This window comes from Schistocerca gregaria, chromosome 10, assembly GCF_023897955.1.
Source record: "Schistocerca gregaria isolate iqSchGreg1 chromosome 10, iqSchGreg1.2, whole genome shotgun sequence".
Classification (NCBI taxonomy): Eukaryota; Metazoa; Arthropoda; class Insecta; order Orthoptera; family Acrididae; genus Schistocerca; species Schistocerca gregaria.
In genome coordinates this window covers 74985874-75007151 of record NC_064929.1, presented here as the reverse complement: position 1 = coordinate 75007151, position 21278 = coordinate 74985874, and the positions used below count along the sequence as shown (strand labels likewise).

At 40.0% G+C, this 21278-nt stretch overlaps 1 protein-coding gene across 1 annotated transcript in view; it reads left to right on the top strand.

Annotated features, from left to right (window-relative positions):
* Positions 1-21278, top strand: part of LOC126293762 (guanine nucleotide-binding protein subunit alpha-11-like) — a 137041-nt gene that overhangs the window by 91094 nt on the left and 24669 nt on the right. Inside the window, exons 5-6 of the mRNA XM_049987140.1 lie at positions 2558-2681; positions 7073-7226. Coding sequence (XP_049843097.1) covers positions 2558-2681; positions 7073-7226 — 278 coding nt within the window. The remainder of the gene's footprint in view (positions 1-2557; positions 2682-7072; positions 7227-21278) is intronic.

Below are 21278 nucleotides of genomic sequence, written 5' to 3'. Positions count from 1 at the left end.
ATTTGAATCATGAACAGCTGCCAACATAAGTAATGTAGAATTAAATATCTGCAGAGTAGTGAAGCAACTTAATTCACTTAATAAAAGCAAGTCTTCAGGTCCAGACTGTATACCAATTAGGTTCCTATCAGAGTATGCTGATGCAACAGTTCCATACTTAACAATCGTATACAACCGTTCATTGAAAAATCTGTACCCAAAGAATGGAAAGTTGCACAGGTCACACCAATATTCAAGAAAGGTAGTAGGAGTAATCCACTAAATTACAGGCCTGTATCATTAATGTTGATATACAGCAGGATTTTGGAACATATATTGTGTTTGAACATTGTGAATTACCTAAAAGAAAACGGTCTATTGACACACAGTCAACAGGGATTTAGAAAACATTATTCTTGAGAAAAACAACTAGCTCTTTGACATGTGGAATAATCGGGTCTACTGTCAGATGTTTGTGTCGCTCTGGCACAATATTTCGACCACATAACTTGTTGCCTTCTTCAGGTGCTACCTGAGACTGCCGTATTGGAGGATCTCATCCTTACTGGACAATATCCTCCAATACGGCAGTCTCAGGTAGCACCTGAAGAAGGCAACGAGTTATGTGGCCAGAGCGACACAAACATCCGGCAGTAGACCCAATTATTCTACATGTCAAAATCTCGCTGGGAAAGCCTGAAGAGTTACAACTAGCTCTTTACTTGCATGAAGTGTTGAGTGCTACTGACAAGGGATTTTAGATTGATTCCGTATTTCTGGATTTTCTGAAGGTTTTTGACACTGTACCACCAAGTGAAATTGAGTGCCTGTGGAATATTGTCTCAGTTATCTGACTGGATTTGTGATTTCCTGTCAGAGAGGTCACAGTTCATAGTAATTGACAGAAAGTCACCGAGTAAAACAGAAGTGATTTCTAGCATTCCCGATAGTAGTGCTATAGGCCCTTTGCTGTTCCTCATCTAGTTAAACGATTTGGGAGACAATCTGAGCAGCTCTCTTCTGTTGTTTGCAGATGACGCTGTTATTTATCGATTAATAAAGTAATTGGAAGATCAAAACAAATTGCAAAACAATTTAGAAAAGATATCTGTATGGTGTAAAAATTGGCAATTGACCCTAAATAACAAAAAGTGTGAGGTCACCCACATGAGTGCTAAAAGGAATCTGTTAAACTTCAATTACACAATAAATCAGTCAAATCTAAAGTCTGTCCATTCAACTAAATACCTAGGAATTACAGTTATGAACAACTCGCATTGGAAGGAACACACAGAAAATGTGTGGGGAAGGCTAACCAAAGACAGAATTTTATTGGCAGGACGCTTAGAAAATGTAACAGACCTACCAAAGAGACCGCCTACACTACGCTTGTCTACCCTCTTTTATAACACTGCTGTGCGGTGTGGGATCCTTACTGGATAAGATTGATGGAGTACATTGAAAAAGTTCAAAGAAGGGTGGCATGTTTTGTATTCTCACAAAATAGGGGAGAGAGTGTCACTGAAATGATACAGGATTTGGGGTGAACATCATTAAAACAAAGGTGTTTTTCATTGCAGTGGAATCTTCTCGTGAAATTCCAGTCACCAGCTTTCTCCTCCAAATGCAAAAATAGTTTGTTGACACCAATCTACATAGGGGAAAAGGATCACCATGATCAAATAAGGGAAATCAGAGCTCGTACGGAAAGATATAGGTGTTCATTCTTTCCACATGCTAGACAAGAGATTGAAACAATAGAGAATTGTGAAGGTGGTTTGATGAACACTCTGCCAGGCACTTAAATGTGATTTTCAGAGTATCCATGTAGATGTAGATGTATATGTAGGTTCTGTCTGAATGTGAGTGGTGGGTGTACACATTTAGGGTGTAGACCTTGTGAGTGGTGTATTACAGAGTATATTAGCTAATGACATACAGGTCCCATTCCAAGCTTCACACTGTGGGAGCCCATCATTTACAAATTTCAGCCACATTTTATATTTCTCCAGGATAAAGTAACCATTCATTGCACACTCTGCTATCCCTGTGCTACCTCCGTTTCTTCGACAATGCATCCACAACAACTGCTGCAGTGCAATGTGCTCTTCGTGGTGTTCAAAAACTGCCCTTACCAGCAAGATCACCAATTCTCCAGCCAACTGAACATGTATGGGACGTGCTGAAGTGGGATGTTATGCATTCCCTGGGTCCTGCAAGAACGATTGCCAAATTACAACTAAAGGTGCAAGTTGCTTGGGACAAGCTATATCACAGATACCATTTGGCACCTTTATCATTGTTTTCATGTGAGAATATGCACCTGCATTGCTGGTAGAGAGGGTAGACTGTGTGCTGATGTGACTGTCTGGGCATTCTTTATTGTGGCATGTATTTCATTTGGTCTGAATTTATTACCTTATACACCTGCCTGTCACATCACTTGTCAGTTAAATGTTCTTGTCCTTGAGGGTGTTGCATTCTTTTCTGGCATTGAAATTTATAACATTGATATCTGTACAGGCATTTCATTCCTATAATCAGTAACATGATTAACCAGCCCACTTTTACATTTCAGCATTGTCGATGTGGGAGGACAGAGAACGGAACGACCCAAGTGGCTTCACTGTTTTGAAAACTGTGTCGCATTTATTTTTATATCAGCAATAAGTGAATACAACCAACTGGATGAACGTGGACAGGTGAGTAAGGGAGGAGGATATCTGCATTATGAACCATATCAGAAATATTACATATCAGTTTTATAATCAAATCAACTGAAAACTAATAACTGACCAGAATTTCAAGCATTGTAGAGTTTTATCTGCTCCACTTGCCTGCAATGTGGAGTGTGACTCTTTCTATGTGAATAATTGTGGATGTTCACTCTCTTGAAATCCAATTTTCCACAAAGATTTTTTTTTATTTGTAATTTTATTGCTCTTTTTCTGGAAATGTTACAGCCATTATAATTGCTTATTTAGGTTAGTGGACCACTACATTCCTAAAAAAAGCAGTTATTTCAATTTCAGAAAATATTAATAATTTACTCACAAATTGAGTAAGTCAATAATGTGTTGTTTGATATCTGGCCTTTATGCAAACAGTTATTTGCCCTGGCACTGATTGATTGACAGAGTTGTTGAATGTTCTCCTGATGGATTGTGAGAGGTTGTGCCAAATAATGTCCAATTGGTACATTAGATTGTCAAAATCCTGATATGGTTGGAAGCCTCTGATCATAATGCTCTAAATATTTTTAATTGGGGAGAGATCCAGTGACTTGGCTGATCGAGATAGGGTCGGCAAGCATGAAATCGAGTACGAGCAGTAGAAGCTATCACCATGTGTGAGTGGGCATTATCTAGGTGAAATGTAAGTCCAGGATGGCTTACCATTAAGAGCAACAAAATGAGGTGTATAATATCATTGCCATACTGCTGTGTTGTAAGGGTGCCATGGCTGACAACAGAAGGTGTCCTGCTATGAAAATAAATTGCACCCCAAACCATCCCTCCTGGCTGTTGGGCCGTATGGCTGGAGACAGACAAGTTGGTATCCCATCCCTGTTCAGGACATATGCAGACATGTCTTTACCCTGGAATTTCATTGTCTTCAGGGATGAGTCCAGCTTAAAACTGAGTCCTCATGACCACCAAAGGCATGTCTGAAGATGCTCCAGACAGTGATGGAATACCAACCTGACTGTCACCTGTCATACAGCCTGGTAACCAGGAGGGATGATCTGGAGTGTCATTTCTCTTCATAGCAGGACTTCTTTGGTTGTCATCCATGACATCCTTACAGCACAGCACTGTGTCAACAATATTCTACATGTCGTTTTGTTGCCCTTCATGGCAAGCCATTCTGGGCTTTCACTCAGCAAGAAATTATCTGCCCACACATGGTGAAAGTTTCTATTGCTTGTCTTCATGCTTGGCAAACCCATATTGCATCTTCATTTGAAAGACAACACCTTTTAAACCAACGAATATTTAAATTACACAAGGACCAAGCCACTTCTCCCAATACCAAACTAATGCCGAGGTTGTTTTAGAAAGAAGTGTAAATATTTATATTATAAACAAATCCAAATAAAACATTCCATGTAATATGTGCCCAGTTCCTATTGTTATGAAAGCTACAGTTGTTAGAATGTAAACCAAACAAACACTCAAAGGTGTTAAGCAGAGGTGAATTGTTAAGCTTAAAGTTGGGTTTAACAAATTCCACCTCTGACTTCATGTGCTTTTAAATTCACTTAACAGCATCCCATATTATTCTTCTGAGGTCATCTTGGCATACGTTTATATCACAGTCCTGTAAATTTTTCTCTCATGTTATTTTCTCTGTGTAGACTTTGCCTTTTGACCACCCCAAAAGGCAAAAATTCAAAGGGGAAGGATCTGGGGACTTCAATGGCCAAGAAATGCGACTATTTCTGCAGATTCATCTTCCAGAGAATGTTATGTTTAGATGATGTGTCACCTGATTACTAGAACTTTCAGTGGCTCCATCATGCTGGAAGAACATACCCGTACTTGTAGTGACAGGAACATCTTCCAGTAACGCTCGAAGCTTGTTTTCAAGAAAGTATGCATAATGTGGCCTGTAATATGATGTGGAAACACAAAAAGTACACTCAACTGATTGCCTACCATATCAAAATACATATTTAAAGAGCAGAGGATACATGCATCCGCACTCAGTCGGATGGAATCCGATGCGCTGATGCAGCCCTGGAGAATGAGGTATTGTACCACAGTCGTCCACAATACGAGCATGAAGAGTCTCTAGATTTGGTACCGGGGTTGCGTAGACAAGAGCTTTCAAATGCCCCCACAAATGAAAGTCAAGAGGGTTGAGGTCAGAAGAGCATGGAGGCCATGGAATTGGCCCGCCTCTACCAATCCATCACTCACCGAATCTGTTGTCGAGAAGTGTACGAACACTTTGACTGAAATGTGCAGGAGCTCCAGCGTGCATTAACCACATGTTGTATCATACTTGTAAAGGCACATGTTCTAGCAACACATGTAGAGTATCTCATATGAAATCATGATAATGTTCTCCATTGAGTGTAGGTGGATGAAACTAAAATGAGCTCTAACATGGAAATTAAGTGTTTCTGGACACATGTCCACATAACATCTTTTCTTTATTTGTGTGTCAGGAATGTTTCCTGAAAGTTTGGCCGTACCTTTTTGTAACACCCTGTAGAACAAGTTAAATGTTACCTACTCACTGTTTAAAATCATACGAAAAAAACCCAAACTATATGGGCATGAAATTTGTAAATAAAATATGGGAAGATATGGATGACCCAAATGTAAAAGGTACCAAAAGAGACCTGGCAAAATATCTGAAAGATAAATGTTACTATAGTGTTGAAGATTTCGTGAATGGCAAGAATGCATTATAATTGTAATTAAAATACCTCTTTGAAGATGTTACACCCAATATATTATTAGTTTATTGTCTATTTTTAGTATTATTATTTATAGTGTAAAACTGACAAGTCAACTGTGTCACAATCTTTGATTGTATAAGGCATATGATGTAATTACAAAAATTGAATTGCATTGAATTGAACTATGGATGAAGGGCAACAGGCAGTTTCCATATTCCTAGATATCTGAAGGCATTTGATATGGTGCCCCACTGCAGATGGTTAGTGAATATATGAGCATACAGAATACGTCCTCAGACATGTAAGTGGCTAGGAGACATATGAAGTAATAAGACCCAATACGTTGTTTTCAATGGCAATTGCTCATCAGAGACAAGGGCGTCATCAGGAGTGCCCCGTGAAGGGCTTCTATTATTTTCTTTATACATAAGTGTGAGCAGCAACCTGCAATTGTTTGCTGAAGATACTGTGGTGTACAGGTAGATGTTGAAGATGAGTGACTGCAGGATGATGCAAGATGACTTAGACAAAATTTCTAATTGGTGTGATGAGTGGCAGCTGGCTCTAAATGTAGAAAAATGTAAATTAATGCGGACGAGTACGAAAGACAAATCCATAATGCTCAGATCCAGTGCTCTGTTAGAACAAAGTCACATAGTTTAAATATCTGGGAGTAACATTACAAAGCGATATGAAATAGAATGAGCATTTAAGTATTGTGTTAGGGAAGATGAATGATTGCCTTTAGTTTACTGGGAGAATTTAGGAAAGTGTGGCTCATCTGTAAAGGAGACCACTTAGAGGATGCTGGTGCAACATATTCATGAGTACTGCTCAAGTGTCTGTGATCTTCACCAGGTCAGCTTAAATAAATATACATTTCACATAAGAACTGTGAAGGTATGATACAATAGACCAGGACTCATACTGAGGCATACAGACAGTTGTTTTTCCTTTGCTCTGACTGTGAGTGGAACAGGAAAGGAAATGACTAATAGTAGCACAGGATGTTGTCTGCCATGCACTATACAGCAGTTTGCAGAGTATGTATGTATGTAGATGCAGATGTACTACAACACTCAGGAAAACTACTGAGGATGTGTCAAATCCAGGCCATGTGGAATTGATGGTGTATTGTATTCCAAAGGTAGACCAATACGCAAATGTTCATAATGTTTTGACTCATCAGACAACTGTAACAGGTATTTGAGTAGGCTAGCTGCTGACATTGAAACCATACAATAGTCAAACTTCCTGGCAGATTAAAACTGTGTGCTGGACCGAGACTCGAACTCCTGAGCTCCAGTCTCAGTCCAGCACACAGTTTTAATCTGCCAGGAAGTTTCATATCAGCGCACACTCCACTGCAGAGTGAAAATCTCATTCTGAATACAATAATCATTTTAATCAGTCTTTCCTTCTCATCCTGCCCAGTAAGTCTTCCCTGACATAGGGTTCTGTGTGACTTTTCCAAACTTTAACCCCATCAGTTCTTTTTCCTTCACCCCTCTTCCTTCCTCTTCAACCCTTCTGCTAGAAGGGTAAGTCAGTTTCTCCAGAAGCTCTCAAACTGTAACACCTTTTATATGTGTGTTCTCCTGCTGGCTGTTGGGGAGTAGATTTTTTTTTATCTACCTAATGACATCATATAATCATACTAACTGCATTGTTTCTCCAAAACAGAATCGTCTCAGTGTGAGCCTGGCGCTGTTCAGTGTGCTGCTCACCTGCTCGGCATTCAGATACGCTTCTGTCATTGTCTTTCTGAATAAAATAGACATTTTTGATGAGAAGATAATGAAACATGATCTGTGCAATTACTTCCCAGAGTACACTGGTAAGTATCTGAGTAGAAGGCAATGCAACAGTTTTATTGTACACAGGTAAGTGGATAAGTAAGTTGCAAACATCCGTATACTGCAGTTTTCTTAAAATATCATGCCTGTGTGTTCCTGGAATGTGATAGCACGTGGCAGACTCAAGAACAGTAAACAAACAAAATACTCAAATACTGGGTAGAGAAAAACTGCAAAATGATCATGTTCATGAAAAAATGACACTTGAGGAAAAAGTGACGGTGTGGGTAATTCTATCTATTCATGGCTTAATTGGACTGGTGTTTTTCAATGAAACTTTCAGTGATGACTGTTAGAAAACAATGTTGCAATATGAATTTGTGCCACACTTTCTTGCCACCAACCTGTCAATCAACACACAGTGGTTTATGCAAGATGGTGCAACACGTCATAAAGCTAATGCTCTTCTGTACTGTCTACAGAAAATATTCTGCAGATGTTTTATGTTCCATCATTACTTGGAGCACCATCTTGGGGGATTCTGTTGGCCACCTCCAAGTCCAGATTTAAACACATGCGATTTTCTTGTGAGGATATTTGAAAGAAACTTTTCCCTTTGAGACCACAGAACATTGTGGAAATGCGTGCCCAGGTAACGCAATTGTGCAATGAGATAAATAAAGCCTGGTGCCACAAAGTTCCAAGGAGTATGTGTACTTGCCTTCACGAAACTGTCTCCTGAAATGGAGTATGTATTGCACATGTGATGAAGTTAAATGCCTTTTCATGGACCATACCATCAATGTGTAAAACTTGAAAAATTTCATTTCAGAAGTAAGTGTTGTGACAATATCAAATGTGTCAACTATTCATGAGCCACTTTGCACAAGAGTTTACCCAACCAGAAAAGTGCAAAGTTGTACAAAAGACTGTCCACACTGCAGTTCAGTCACAAAATATGTACCGTAAATGGTCAAAACACTATTCCACAGAAATTCAACAAAAACTAAGAAAAACCCACACACTAGGTGCATCCATGCAACCACATGGAGTTTTCTAGTCATACTGCATTGCTTTCCAAAGAAGAAATTATCTGTAACAACTGTTGTACTGCAATTGATGACAAGGTGCTTGCTTTAGGTTGAACTTGCAGGACTGAGAACACTGTTCTTCACAAGCTGTTGAATTTTTGTAAAATTTATTCACATTGCATCCCTTATTGATTGACTCCAGAGAACAAATGGGACAGCACCACATACATTACAGTGGAGAAGGTGATTAATTCCTAATGTGAGTAACTGTGCAGGTGAAAGGCATCACTGTGTGTCAGGGAAGTAATGAAAATTATGTGACATGGCGTTGCTATAATCTGGATCCTCTTGCGGGTCTTTAAACAGCATACCACATAAATCAGGAGAAAGAAAACTGACGTTCTATGGATCGGAGCGTGGAATGTCAGATCTCTTAATCGGGCAGGTAGGTTAGAAAATTTAAAAAGGGAAATGGATAGCTTAAAGTTAGATATAGTGGGAATTAGTGAAGTTCGGTGGCAGGAGGAACAAGACTTCTGGTCAGGTGATTACAGGGTTATAAACACAAAATCAAATAGGGGCAATGCAGGAGTAGGTTTAATAATGAATAGGAAAATTGGAATGCGGGTAAGCTACTACAAACAGCATAGTGAACGCATTATTGTGGCCAAGATAGATATGAAGCCCACACCTACTACAGTAGTACAAGTTTATATGCCAACTAGCTGTGCAGATGATGAAGAAATTGATGAAATGTATGATGAGATAAAAGAAATTATTCGGGTAGTGAAGGGAGACGAAAATTTAATAGTCATGGGTGACTGGAATTCGTCAGTAGGAAAAGGGAGAGAAGGAAACATAGTAGGTGAATATGGATTTGGGGGAAGAAATGAAAGAGGAAGCCGTCTGGTAGAATTTTGCACAGAGCATAACTTAATCATAGCTAACACGTGGTTCAAGAATCACAAAAGAAGGTTGTATACATGGAAGAATCCTGGAGATACTAAAAGGTATCAGATAGATTATATAATGGTAAGACAGAGATTTAGGAACCAGGTTTTAAATTGTAAGACATTTCCAGGGGCAGATGTGGACTCTGACCACAATCTATGGGTTATGAACTGTAGATTAAAACTGAAGAAACTGCAAAAAGGTGCTAAATTAAGGAGATGGGACCTGGATAGACTGAAAGAACCAGAGGTCGTAGAGTGTTTCAGGGAGAGCATAAGGGAACAATTGACAGGAATGGGGGAAAGAAATACAGTAGAAGAAGAATGGGTAGCTTTGAGGGATGAAGTAGTGAAGGCAGCAGACCATCAAGTAGGTAAAAAGATGTGGGCTAATAGAAATCCTTGGGTAACAGAAGAAATATTGAATTTAATTGATGAAAGGAGAAAATATAAAAATGCAGTAAACGAAGCAGGCAAAAAGGAATACAAATGTCTCAAAAATGAGATCGACAGGAAGTGCAAAATGGCTAAGCAGGGATGGCTAGAGGACAAATGTAAGGATGTAGAGGCTTATCTCTCTAGGGGTAAGATAGATACTGCCTACAGGAAAATTGAAGAGACCTTGTATGAATATCAAGAGCTCAGATGGAAACCCAGTTCTAAGCAAAGAAGGGAAGGCGGAAAGGTGGAAGGACTATATAGAGGGTTTATACAAGGGCGATGTACTTGAGGACATTATGGCATTATGAGGCATTATGGAAATGGAAGAGGATGTAGATGAAGACGAAATGGGAGGTAAGATACTGCGTGAAGAGTCTGACCGGGCACTGAAAGACCTGAGTTGAAACAAGGCCCCCGGAGTAGACAACATTCCATTAGAACTACTGACGGCCTTGGGAGAGCCAGTCATGACAAAACTCTACCATCTGGTGAGCACGATGTATGAGACAGGTGAAATACCCTCGGACTTCAAGAAGAATATAATAATTCCAATCCCAAAGAAAGCAGGTGTTGACAGATGTGAAAATTACCGAACTATCAGTTTAATAAATCACAGCTGCAAAATACTAACGCGAATTCTTTACAGACGAATGGAAAAACTGGTAGAAGCGGACCTCAGGGAAGATCAGTTTGGATTCCATAGAAATGTTGGAACACGTGAGGCAATACTAACCTTACGACTTATCTTAGAAGAAAGATTAAGAAAAGGCAAACATACGTTTCGAGCATTTGTAGACTTGGAGAAAGCTTTTGGCAATGTTGACTGGAATACTCTCTTTCAAATTCTAAGGGTGGCAGGGGTAAAATACAGGGAGTGAAAGGCTATTTACAATTTGTACAGAAACCAGATGGCAGTTATAATAGTCGAGAGGCATGAAAGGGAAGCAGTGGTTGGGAAGAGAGTAAGCAGGGTTGTAGCCTCTCACCGATGTTATTCAATCTGTATATTGAGCAAGCAATAAAGGAAACAAAAGTAAAATTTGGTGTAGGTATTAAAACCCATGGAGAAGAAATAAAAACTTTGAGGTTTGCCGATGACATTGTAATTCTGTCAGAGACAGCAAAAGACTTGGAAGAGCAGTTGAACGGAATGGACAGTGTCTTGAAAGGAGGATATAAGATGAACATCAACAAAAGCAAAACGAGGATAATGGAATGCAGTCAAATTAAATTGGGTGGTGCTGAGAGAATTACATTAGTAAATGAGACACTTAAAGTAGTAAAGGAGTTTTGCTATTTAGGGAGTAAAATAATTGATGATGATTGAAGTAGAGAGGATATAAAATGTAGACTGGCAATGGCAAGGAAATCGTTTCTGAAGAAGAGAAATTTGTTAACATCGAGTATAGATTTAAGTGTCAGGAAGTCGTTTTTGAAAGTATTTGTATGGAGTGTAGCCTTGTATGGAAGTGAAACATGGACGATTACTAGTTTGAACAAGAAGAGAATAGAAGCTTTCGAAATGTGGTGCTACAGAAGAATGCTGAAGATTAGATGGGTAGATCACATAACTAATGAGGAGGTATTGAATAGAATTGGGGAGAAGAGGAGTTTGTGGCACAATTTGACAAAAAGAAGGTACCGGTTGGTAGGAGATGTTCTGAGGCATCAAGGGATCTCCAATTTAGTATTGGAGGGTACCGTGGAGGGTAAAAATCGTAGAGGGAGACCAAGAGATGAATACACTAAGCAGATTCAGAAGGATGTAGGTTGCAGTTAGTACTGGGAGATGAAGAAGCTTGCACAGGATAGAGTAGGGAGATGAAGAAGCTTGCACAGGATAGAGTAGCATGGAGAGCTGCATCAAACCAGTCTCAGGACTGAAGACCACAACAACAACAACCACATAAATATAATTTGAAGCAAATTATTTCTTCTCTCTTTTCATGGTTTACTCAAAAATAATTTTTGTTCTTAATCTACAGAGTTATAACTATTTTCTGTACAAATTTTATCTTGATAACAGCATTAGGAACACCTAAAAAAGAAAAAGTTTAGCTTTACACTCACAACCATGCTTACTTTTTCAGAGCTGTAATAGATAATAAACTATACACTACTCCATTAGAAAAGTTGGCAACATCCAAAAGAAGCTCAGTTATTGGCATCTTCATTTGCTAAAGGAGAAAAAAGGTGACGTGCCTGAGGATGGAAACTTCTAGAAGGAAAAGGCAGGCTGACTCTTAAGGAAACTGATTCCCTTCAGTTACATTATGGGAGAGCTATAAAGAAAAATACAATGTAGACGCAATGAAGTGTGGTGGGTGGGCAATTTACTTTCATAAACAATCCAGTGGCCAAAGACCAGTGCATAGTCTGTGCCCAAGACATGATTGATGTAAATACAACACAAGAAATGAAATATATTCATATATATGTTCACTACAGGTGTCCTTCATGAATACAATTAAGCCTACATTCGGGTTTTTTGAAAACCCTGGTTTACTGAGAAAGTGTCTTCGTGACAAGACACAGAATGGAATGAAATCCTAAATACAGTAAAATTCCATTTTTAGATTCCTGCATTTCATATTTTCCCACCTTCTATGCTCATTTTTATCAGTCCCAATGGAAGTCCTATTCTCTCAGTACAGTGCTTTCCCATCATTAATGAGTCTGTGTTACTAAATTTCTTATATTCTAAGTTTTCTTTGATGTAACATTGGTTTTCATTCTGATTTCTGCAAAAAATGCATCGTCTTCCTGTTCAAAGTCAGTCTTGGAACAAAGCAGGAAACACAGACTATACACAAAGTTAGCATATTAGGCAGGATTTTCAGAGTCAGTGTGTTGGAGCATGGCCTTCTACATTATACACTCCTGGAAATTGAAATAAGAACACTGTGAATTCATTGTCCCAGGAAGGGGAAACTTTATTGACACATTCCTGGGGTCAGATACATCACATGATCACACTGACAGAACCACAGGCACATAGACACAGGCAACAGAGCATGCACAATGTCGGCACTAGTACAGTGTATATCCACCTTTCGCAGCAATGCAGGCTGCTATTCTCCCATGGAGACGATCGTAGAGATGCTGGATGTAGTCCTGTGGAACGGCTTGCCATGCCATTTCCACCTGACGCCTCAGTTGGACCAGCGTTCGTGCTGGACATGCAGACCGCGTGAGACGACGCTTCATCCAGTCCCAAACATGCTCAATGGGGGACAGATCCAGAGATATTGCTGGCCAGGGTAGTTGACTTACACCTTGTAGAGCACGTTGGGTGGCACGGGATACATGCGGACGTGCATTGTCCTGTTGGAACAGCAAGTTCCCTTGCCGGTCTAGGAATGGTAGAACGATGGGTTCGATGACGGTTTGGATGTACCGTGCACTATTCAGTGTCCCTTCGACGATCAGCAGAGGTGTACGGCCAGTGTAGGAGATCGCTCCCCACACCATGATGCCGGATGTTGGCCCTGTGTGCCTCGGTCGTATGCAGTCCTGATTGTGGCGCTCACCTGCACGGCACCAAACACGCATACGACCATCATTGGCACCAAGGCAGAAGCGACTCTCATTGCTGAAGACGACACGTCTCCATTCGTCCCTCCATTCACGCCTGTCGCGCCACCACTGGAGGCGGGCTGCACGATGTTGGGGCGTGAGCGGAAGACGGCCTAACGGTGTGTGGGACCGTAGCCCAGCTTCATGGAGATGGTTGCGAATGGTCCTCGCTGATACCCCAGGAGCAACAGTGTCCCTAATTTGCTGGGAAGTGGCAGTGCGGTCCCCTATGGCACTGCGTAGGATCCTACGGTCTTGGCATGCATCCGTGCGTCGCTGCAGTCCGGTCCCAGGTCGACGGGCACGTGCACCTTCTGCCGACCACTGGCGACAACATCGATGTAATGTGGAGACCTCACGCCCCACGTGTTGAGCAATTCGGCGGTACGTCCAACCGGCCTCCCGCATGCCCACTGTACGCCCTCGCTCAAAGTCCGTCAACTGCACATACGGTTCACGTCCACGCTGTCGCGGCATGCTACCAGTGTTAAAGACTGCGATCGAGCTCCGTATGCCATGGCAAACTGGCTGACACTGACGGCGGCGTTGCACAAATGCTGCGCAGCTAGCGCCATTCGACGGCCAACACCGCGGTTCCTGGTGTGTCCGCTGTGCCGTGCGTGTGATCATTGCTTGTACAGCCCTCTCGCAGTGTCCGGAGCAAGTATGGTGGGTCTGACACACCGGTGTCAATGTGTTCTTTTTTCCATTTCCAGGAGTGTAGATTCACAGTGTCTGGAAGGATGGGAAAGTATGCTCAGTCACTGCCTCAGTGATAATCACGATCTGATGATAACAGCTGTAATAGCAACCTTCCTTCTACTCATTGCATTGCATTACAACAATTTTAATTTAATTTCAGTGTCATTTATACAAATACACACCACGTTTGAAGACCAAAATCTCTATAATGGGTTTTCACAAATCATTGTTACTTGCAAGAAACTTCCTGGCAGATTAAAACTGTGTGCCGGACTGAGACTCGAACTTGGAACCTTTGCCTTTCACGGGTAAGTGCTCTACCATCTGATCTGCTCAAGCAAGACTCAAGCCCCATGCTCACAGCTTTTTTCTATCAATATCAATATCTCATCTCCTACTTTTCAAAAGTTGTGAGGACAGGGCACGAGTTGTGCTCGTGTAGCTAAGATGGTAGAGCACTTGCCCGTGAAAGGCAAAGTTCTCGAGTTCGAGTCTCAGTCTGGCACACAGTTTTAATCTGCCAGGAAGTTTCATATCAGCGCACACTCCAGTGTAGAGTGAAAATCTCATTCTGGTTGTTACTTTCATGTGAAATACACTAATCTGTACTAGACGAGCCGTCTTGGGTTGGTACGACCTGGAATCAGGTGTAAACATTCATCCTCAAGATGCTCTGTAATATGAAGACAATTTCTGACCTCATTCTCACCCAGGACATCACTCAACTGAGTGACCTCCATGTCAGCAACTAGCTATAGATTTCATGCCTGTTGCTGTCTATTTACGAAGACGGCCAACTGTAGCGTTTTAACCAATACTTTGTAACAAGAATTATTTACTATAATTTTATAATGATCATCAACAATAAGTCTCACTTTGGAGCACAAATATCTTTCTATCATGGTTTCACAAAAGACTTTTGCTTCTGTGTTTTATATACACCATTGGACACTATTGGAATGAAGAGGGAAACCCATGCACATGTTTGTGTTTGTCAGCACTCAGCCACTGCCTTTGTGATTGTCACGAAGGCAGCGGCCGAGTGCTGACACACACAACCATGCATTTCCTTCTTCATTTTGATTATGTCCAATGGTGTAAATAAAATGCAGAAGCCAAACATTAAAAAGATATTTTTGTTTTAATGTCAGATTATTATTAACAATCATTATAAAATCACAGTAAATAAAATTTGTGACATGATATTGGTTAAAACACTAAAGTTGGCAGTCTTCATAAACAGGGAACAACAGGCACAAAGTCTACAGCTTGTCTTGAGGACATTTCAAATGAATGGAAACACACATAGCTGTTCATAAGGAGTTTATTGAAAATTATCTTATATCCAACCATTGACTAAATCTGTTGCAACTGTTTCCAGACTGAGACCATTGCTGAACATTGACACTATTGTGAAACTTCCTGCCACACTAAAATAAAAGTCATGGTGTCTCATCATTTGCAGGCAGAGCTCTTATTTGCCCAACTATATATACTCACCTCTCAACCCCAGTTTATCCATCCCTCTCTCTCTCCCCTAAAAGTCAATAACCAAGTCAGAAAATGTGTCGTGACACCATTGTCATTAGTACTGGGCTATAATTTAACTATGTGACACATTCCCCTTGTAAATTTCAAAACTTATCATTTCACAAGGCCTAGAGAGCCTGCTACAAAAGTTTCTTATGGTAGCTACAGCATCTGATGAGTAGCTCCTTCGGCTGTGATCTTGTTACCCTCAAAATTCCATTTACCGAGAACTTGTCCCCTGTAATTATCTGTGTTAGGAAATCATATCATTTCTTGTAATGTGTAAGATGCTAAACAGATACATATGCTCATCATGTTTGGTGTGTTCCCAACAGACAAATGTTCAGATACCCGCCGTGCACAAAATTTACAAAAATTGAACCACTTATGAATGACATTGTACTTCACTGTGTACAACCTAGGACACATGCTACATCATTGATTATTGTGTAATGATCCACATGGTTTGCTGCTTCCAGCAGTTGCAATGTAGCATCACTAAAAAACTCCACAAGACAAGAGGGACAGCCCTTGTTTGTCATTATTTCTTATCCTCAAATTTCTGTAAATACAGAATGGACATCCTCTGTAGACAGCGCCTGGGACCACAAATATTGTACAACTGTGCACTGTCCCAATTGAGTAGACACCTAAAGCACAGTTGGCAGCTTGCAGCAGTTGCACTTTCCGTTAACTGCTGACTGCAGATACTGTAAATCAGCTACATTCTGCTTGAGAAGTGCTACCGCAACTGAGAAACACATCAGCACAAAATTTAAAATTGTGTGCAGTATTCTGCAGTTTGAACCTTGTTTACTGACACAATTTTTTCCAAGCTTTGTTGATGCTCTTCTATATATACACATGTATCCTGCAAACTACAGTTAAGTACACAACAGGCAGTGCTTAAAGTTATACCATGTGTTAGTGTTTTCTCCCATTCTTCCATGTAGCATGGGAAGAATAACACCTTAAAAGCTTCTTGCATACTGTTCTTAGTATAATCTTCTCTTCATGCTCACGCTATGGGAGTGATAGGTAGGAACCTGAACCACATTTCTATATTCTCGACTTAATACTGGCACCTATGTTCAAGTGTATGCCAATTTAGGTTTTTGAATATTTGTGTGATAATGTCTCATGAGCCAAACACTTGGGTTGCTCTTCTTTGTATACATCAATTTGCTGTAGAATCTCAGAACATATTCTGAGCTTAAACATAATGAGATATCTTAGACAGAATGACCTCCTCCTTGCTGACCAGCATGCATTCCAAAAACATCTATACTGTGAAACCTAACACACACTTTTTTCACATGACATACTGAAAGCTCTGGATCGAGGCAGTCAAGTAGATGCAGTATTTCTTGATTTCCAAAGAGCGTTTGACTCAGAACCATATCTGTCTATATCATCAAAAGTACAGTTGTATGGGATATCGAGCAAAATCTGTGACCGGACAGAGGATTTTTTGCTAAGGAGGATGTGGCGAGTTGTCTGGGATGGAGAGTCATCAACACATGGAGAAGAGGCTTCAGGTGTGTCAGAGGGAAGCGTGTTGGCGTGCTTTTCGTGTTATATGGGGTGTTCAAAAAGTCTTACTGCAGTGCCATTTGATTGCTAGCCACACACGCCATATGATTGTTCACCTGCCTGGGTTACTTTCCTTCAAGTGGACTCTCCCAACATTCCAGTGTTTCGTGTGTGTGTCGTTACGTGTTGACGTGATTGTTTAAGTTTGGTTCCTTTGTTTGTTTGTTTCATTTTGTCACTGTTAAAATGCTGACTATTGAAGAACGTGTGCTTTTAGTCGAACAAGTGTTCAAAGCTCGTGGTAAATACACAATTTCAGTTCATTAAACATTTAATTCAGTTTTCCTGGAAACAAAGCTCCCACATCATGATACTGTGCGATATCTGATTAACAAGTTTCAAAGTACGGGTTCAGTGACAGATGCACTGAGAAGTGGTCGTCCTAGCATTTTGTCTGAGGATAAACTACTCAATATTTCCGATAAAATGTCCACGAGTCTGAGCAAGTCAGTATGAAATCTCACCCAGGAAATCGATGTTAGTGTTGGGACAGCCCACACAGCTGCAAGGAAAAAATTAGAACTTTTTCCATACAAAGTGAAAGTTGTGCAAGAACTCAAAAATATTGATCATGGAAGAAGCTGCATTACTGTCAATGGTTCAAAAATTTTGTTCAACAAAATGGAAGAGACATTCTTAATGAAACATTTTTCAGTGATGAGGTGTGGTTTCATTTATCCGGGTACATGAACTTGCAAAATTCTTGTATGTGGAGTACTGCAAATCCATTGTGTATTCATGAGGAACCACTTCATTCTGTGAAAATAGGAGTTTGGATTGCAATTTCTAGACATCAGATTATGGGTCCCATATTTTTCAACAAAACAATAAACGCACAATGATACTGCAATGTGATATTCTGTACCCATTTTCATAGGAGATCTAGTGTTAAGTGAAATACTGAATGGTTATTTTCAACAAGATGGCACAACCCACATACGGCTTGCGTTTCAATGTCACTGCTTGCTGATGTTTTCGGCGATCGCATAATTTCACAGGGACTTTGGCCACCACGATCGCCTGTTCTAAGAACACCTGACTTTTTCTTCTCGGGTGCAGTGAAAGCAACTGTCAATAAAAACCATTCAAAATCCATTGATGAACTGACAATTGCAATATCCACTTTCACTGTTTCTGTTACAGAAGAAATGTAAAAGCTTGTGTTTGGAAACATGATTAGACGAATTGAATTGTGTGTTCAACATCAGAGGGGACACTTTCAACATTTAATGTGAAAATTTGTAAGTAAAAATTAAATTCAGAAAATTAATAACTTCTATTTCACTGAGTTACATTTCGGTATATCACTGTGGCATATGGCACATGCGGCTAACAATCATATGGCACTGTGAAGAGACTGTGAAGACCTTTCAAACAATATTAATAGTAATCTCAGATGCAGATGATACAGTTATCTATAATGAAGTAGTGTTCGAAAGAAGCTGTATAAATATTCAGCCAGATCTGATTCACCAAGTGCTTACCATGCAAAGTGCCTATATGAGTGCCACCCCTGTCTGTGTTACACTCAGAAATACCTTACTGTTTAACCTGTAGACAAGACATTAGCATATTTACCACACTTTCACTCACTTCTGTTGTCTGTCATAATCTTCTGAGGATTTTGCAGTTGATGTGAAAAAGTGTTCATTCTAAAGAAATATGCTATATAAAGATTGTGTGGAGTTGAATACAAACATCTTACAGAAGCTTCTTCGAGGAGTTGGGGATTCTTACACTTACATGCCAACATGTCTACTCCCTAATGGGATTTGTTGTTAATAATAATATTGTGAAACTAGGATGAACTCTGCAACCCAAATACTAGATGTAGAAATAATTTTCATATAGACTAAGCATCTCTCTCTAGGGTTCTGAAGGACATGTTATATCCTGGAGTTAGTCAATTGCCAGTGAATATCAGGAGGGGGGGGGGGGGGTGAATGAACAGCCCTAAATATTTAAAAATATATCAAATGTATACCTCATGAGCCACTCCTCCTACAATTGATCAGAATACTTGGACTCAAGGATATCAGTTACATGTTACTCTAATACAGGATGTGGCAGAAAAACAGGCCACTTTGGATATAGCAAAACAGGCTGAGAATTATATTCTAAAACAGTTTCAATCACAACAAAAGCCTTGTCTATTGCCACTTTATACACTGTTAACATTTTGAAAATGATGTCTTGTTGATGGCAACCATTGTTACACTGACACTAATAAGCAACCCCATGAGTGCAAGGTTAGAAGTTCAATCTATAGTAAGGCTGATTTGAAAGTATTGTGTTAACAATTATAACATGAAAAAATATTAGGTGGTAGACTCACCATATGCATCAGGAGGGTGACAGAAAATGAACATCTGGGTGGTGCAGAGAGTTGACATCATCAACATTCAAGAAATGTTCTAAACAAAGCATTAACTTGCAACATGAACACCAAATAAAAAATGGTGCGCTACACTAATCACAAAGGATTGCACCATCAAGATCAAAGGCGAACTCTTTGGGAGTTACAGACCATACAGGATGCACAGCTAGGTATCCACTCTTAAGAAATGCAAATAGAATCATATAAGTGTAACAGGGTTACAAGAACTGATGGAATGTGATGTCAACAACCGAATGCACAGCAGTATGTCATGGAGCTTATTGTGAAACTGGCTCTCCTTTAAGGTACAGCTGCAGATAGTGTGATAAATGTTTTTGTAGGCACAGAAAAACCAAATGTCCAGAGGCTGAATTTGTTCAGTGGTTGCTGGTGGTATGATTTGCAGTGTCACACACTTTTCAGGAGGGATAGTTTGCTCTAAAGGAGTATAATTTTTGTATATGGTTACCAGGAATCAAGCAAAAGCAAGTTATTTTGATGAGCTGTTGGCAAAAAGCAGTGCTCATACTACATTTGTAGTTATCTTATGCCCATTTTCCCACTTTTTGCTCGGTAAATTTCCATTCTGCCCTTGCAAGATAACACTCGAGAAATAATCGTAGGGGGCTGAGCACCTCCAACTTCTCACAGAACAATAAATAACTTTGCAGCCAATTTACATCCAGATTAACAGTCAGCATAATTGTATATGAATGTGTTAAGGTATTCACATCAGTTGTCCTTGATACAACTCTCTTGGTACCCCTAATTTCTAGATACATATTTCCTCTTGAAATTCTGATTGGTCACAGTTAAAGAAAATCCCATTCTGAACAATGGGGCAGGTTTGTTTATCTCATATACAAATTTTTGGGCCAATTCCATAGTTTTTTGTGCATTGTCAAATCGACACTTTGTTTGAAATTTCGTTAGTTATGTCTTCCAATTCTTTAGCATTGTTTGAAGTTATACAACCACCCACTGCTTCCACAGAAATCTCTGCCGTGCACAATTTGATGTGTATAAAGTAGTAAGTCACTATCGTGCACATCACATAAATTGTATTGAGCATCCTTGAAATGTGCAAACACTAGTATTTGTAACAAGTCTGCCCTATCTTCTGTCAAATATCTGCAGTTTTTCTTATGCGCTAGTAGGTAATTCTGTTTAGAACCTGCTCCGTGGACAACAATTTTTTGTGGCTATCTGTCTGACAAGGATGATGAACTAAACAGCTCAACACCTGTTTCAATATCACTTGCACTTGTTAAGCACATATCACTTGTGTAAATTGTCTGCAAATTTGTGTGTGTACATCATCATACTTTCCACTAACCCATCTTGCAGAAACACTAATATTCATCTGCCACTTCTTCCTCATTCTGCAAAATTCCTTGGATTCATTTCTGATGAAATGTCCGTTTCTGCAACTGTTATTACAGTATAATGTAATGTTTGCTTTGTTTATCATTGTCATTGGTCGGTTTGCATCAACTCCAGTAATACTGTGGTGAGTTACTTGCCGATTAAGCACGTCATCTACACTCCATAGCCTCATGCTGTGCTCCCTACTGAAAATCTCCAGTCCCATCTCCTGTTGCCAATCAATTAATATTGCAGGCAATACGTGGGGCATTGAATGCTGTAAACATCATTGTCCTTTTGCAACCTCGCACTCAAGAGGTTCCTTGTCAATCTGCTATGTAATGGCATGTTTAAGTATCTGTATAAGAATGTTCAAAATGTTCAAATGTGTATGAATTCCTAAGGAACCAAACTGCTGAGGTCATTGGTCCCTAGACTTACACAATACTTAAACTAAGTTACACTAAGAACAACACACACAGCTGTGCCTGAGGGAATCTCCAGCAGGACAGGCTGTGCAATCCGTGA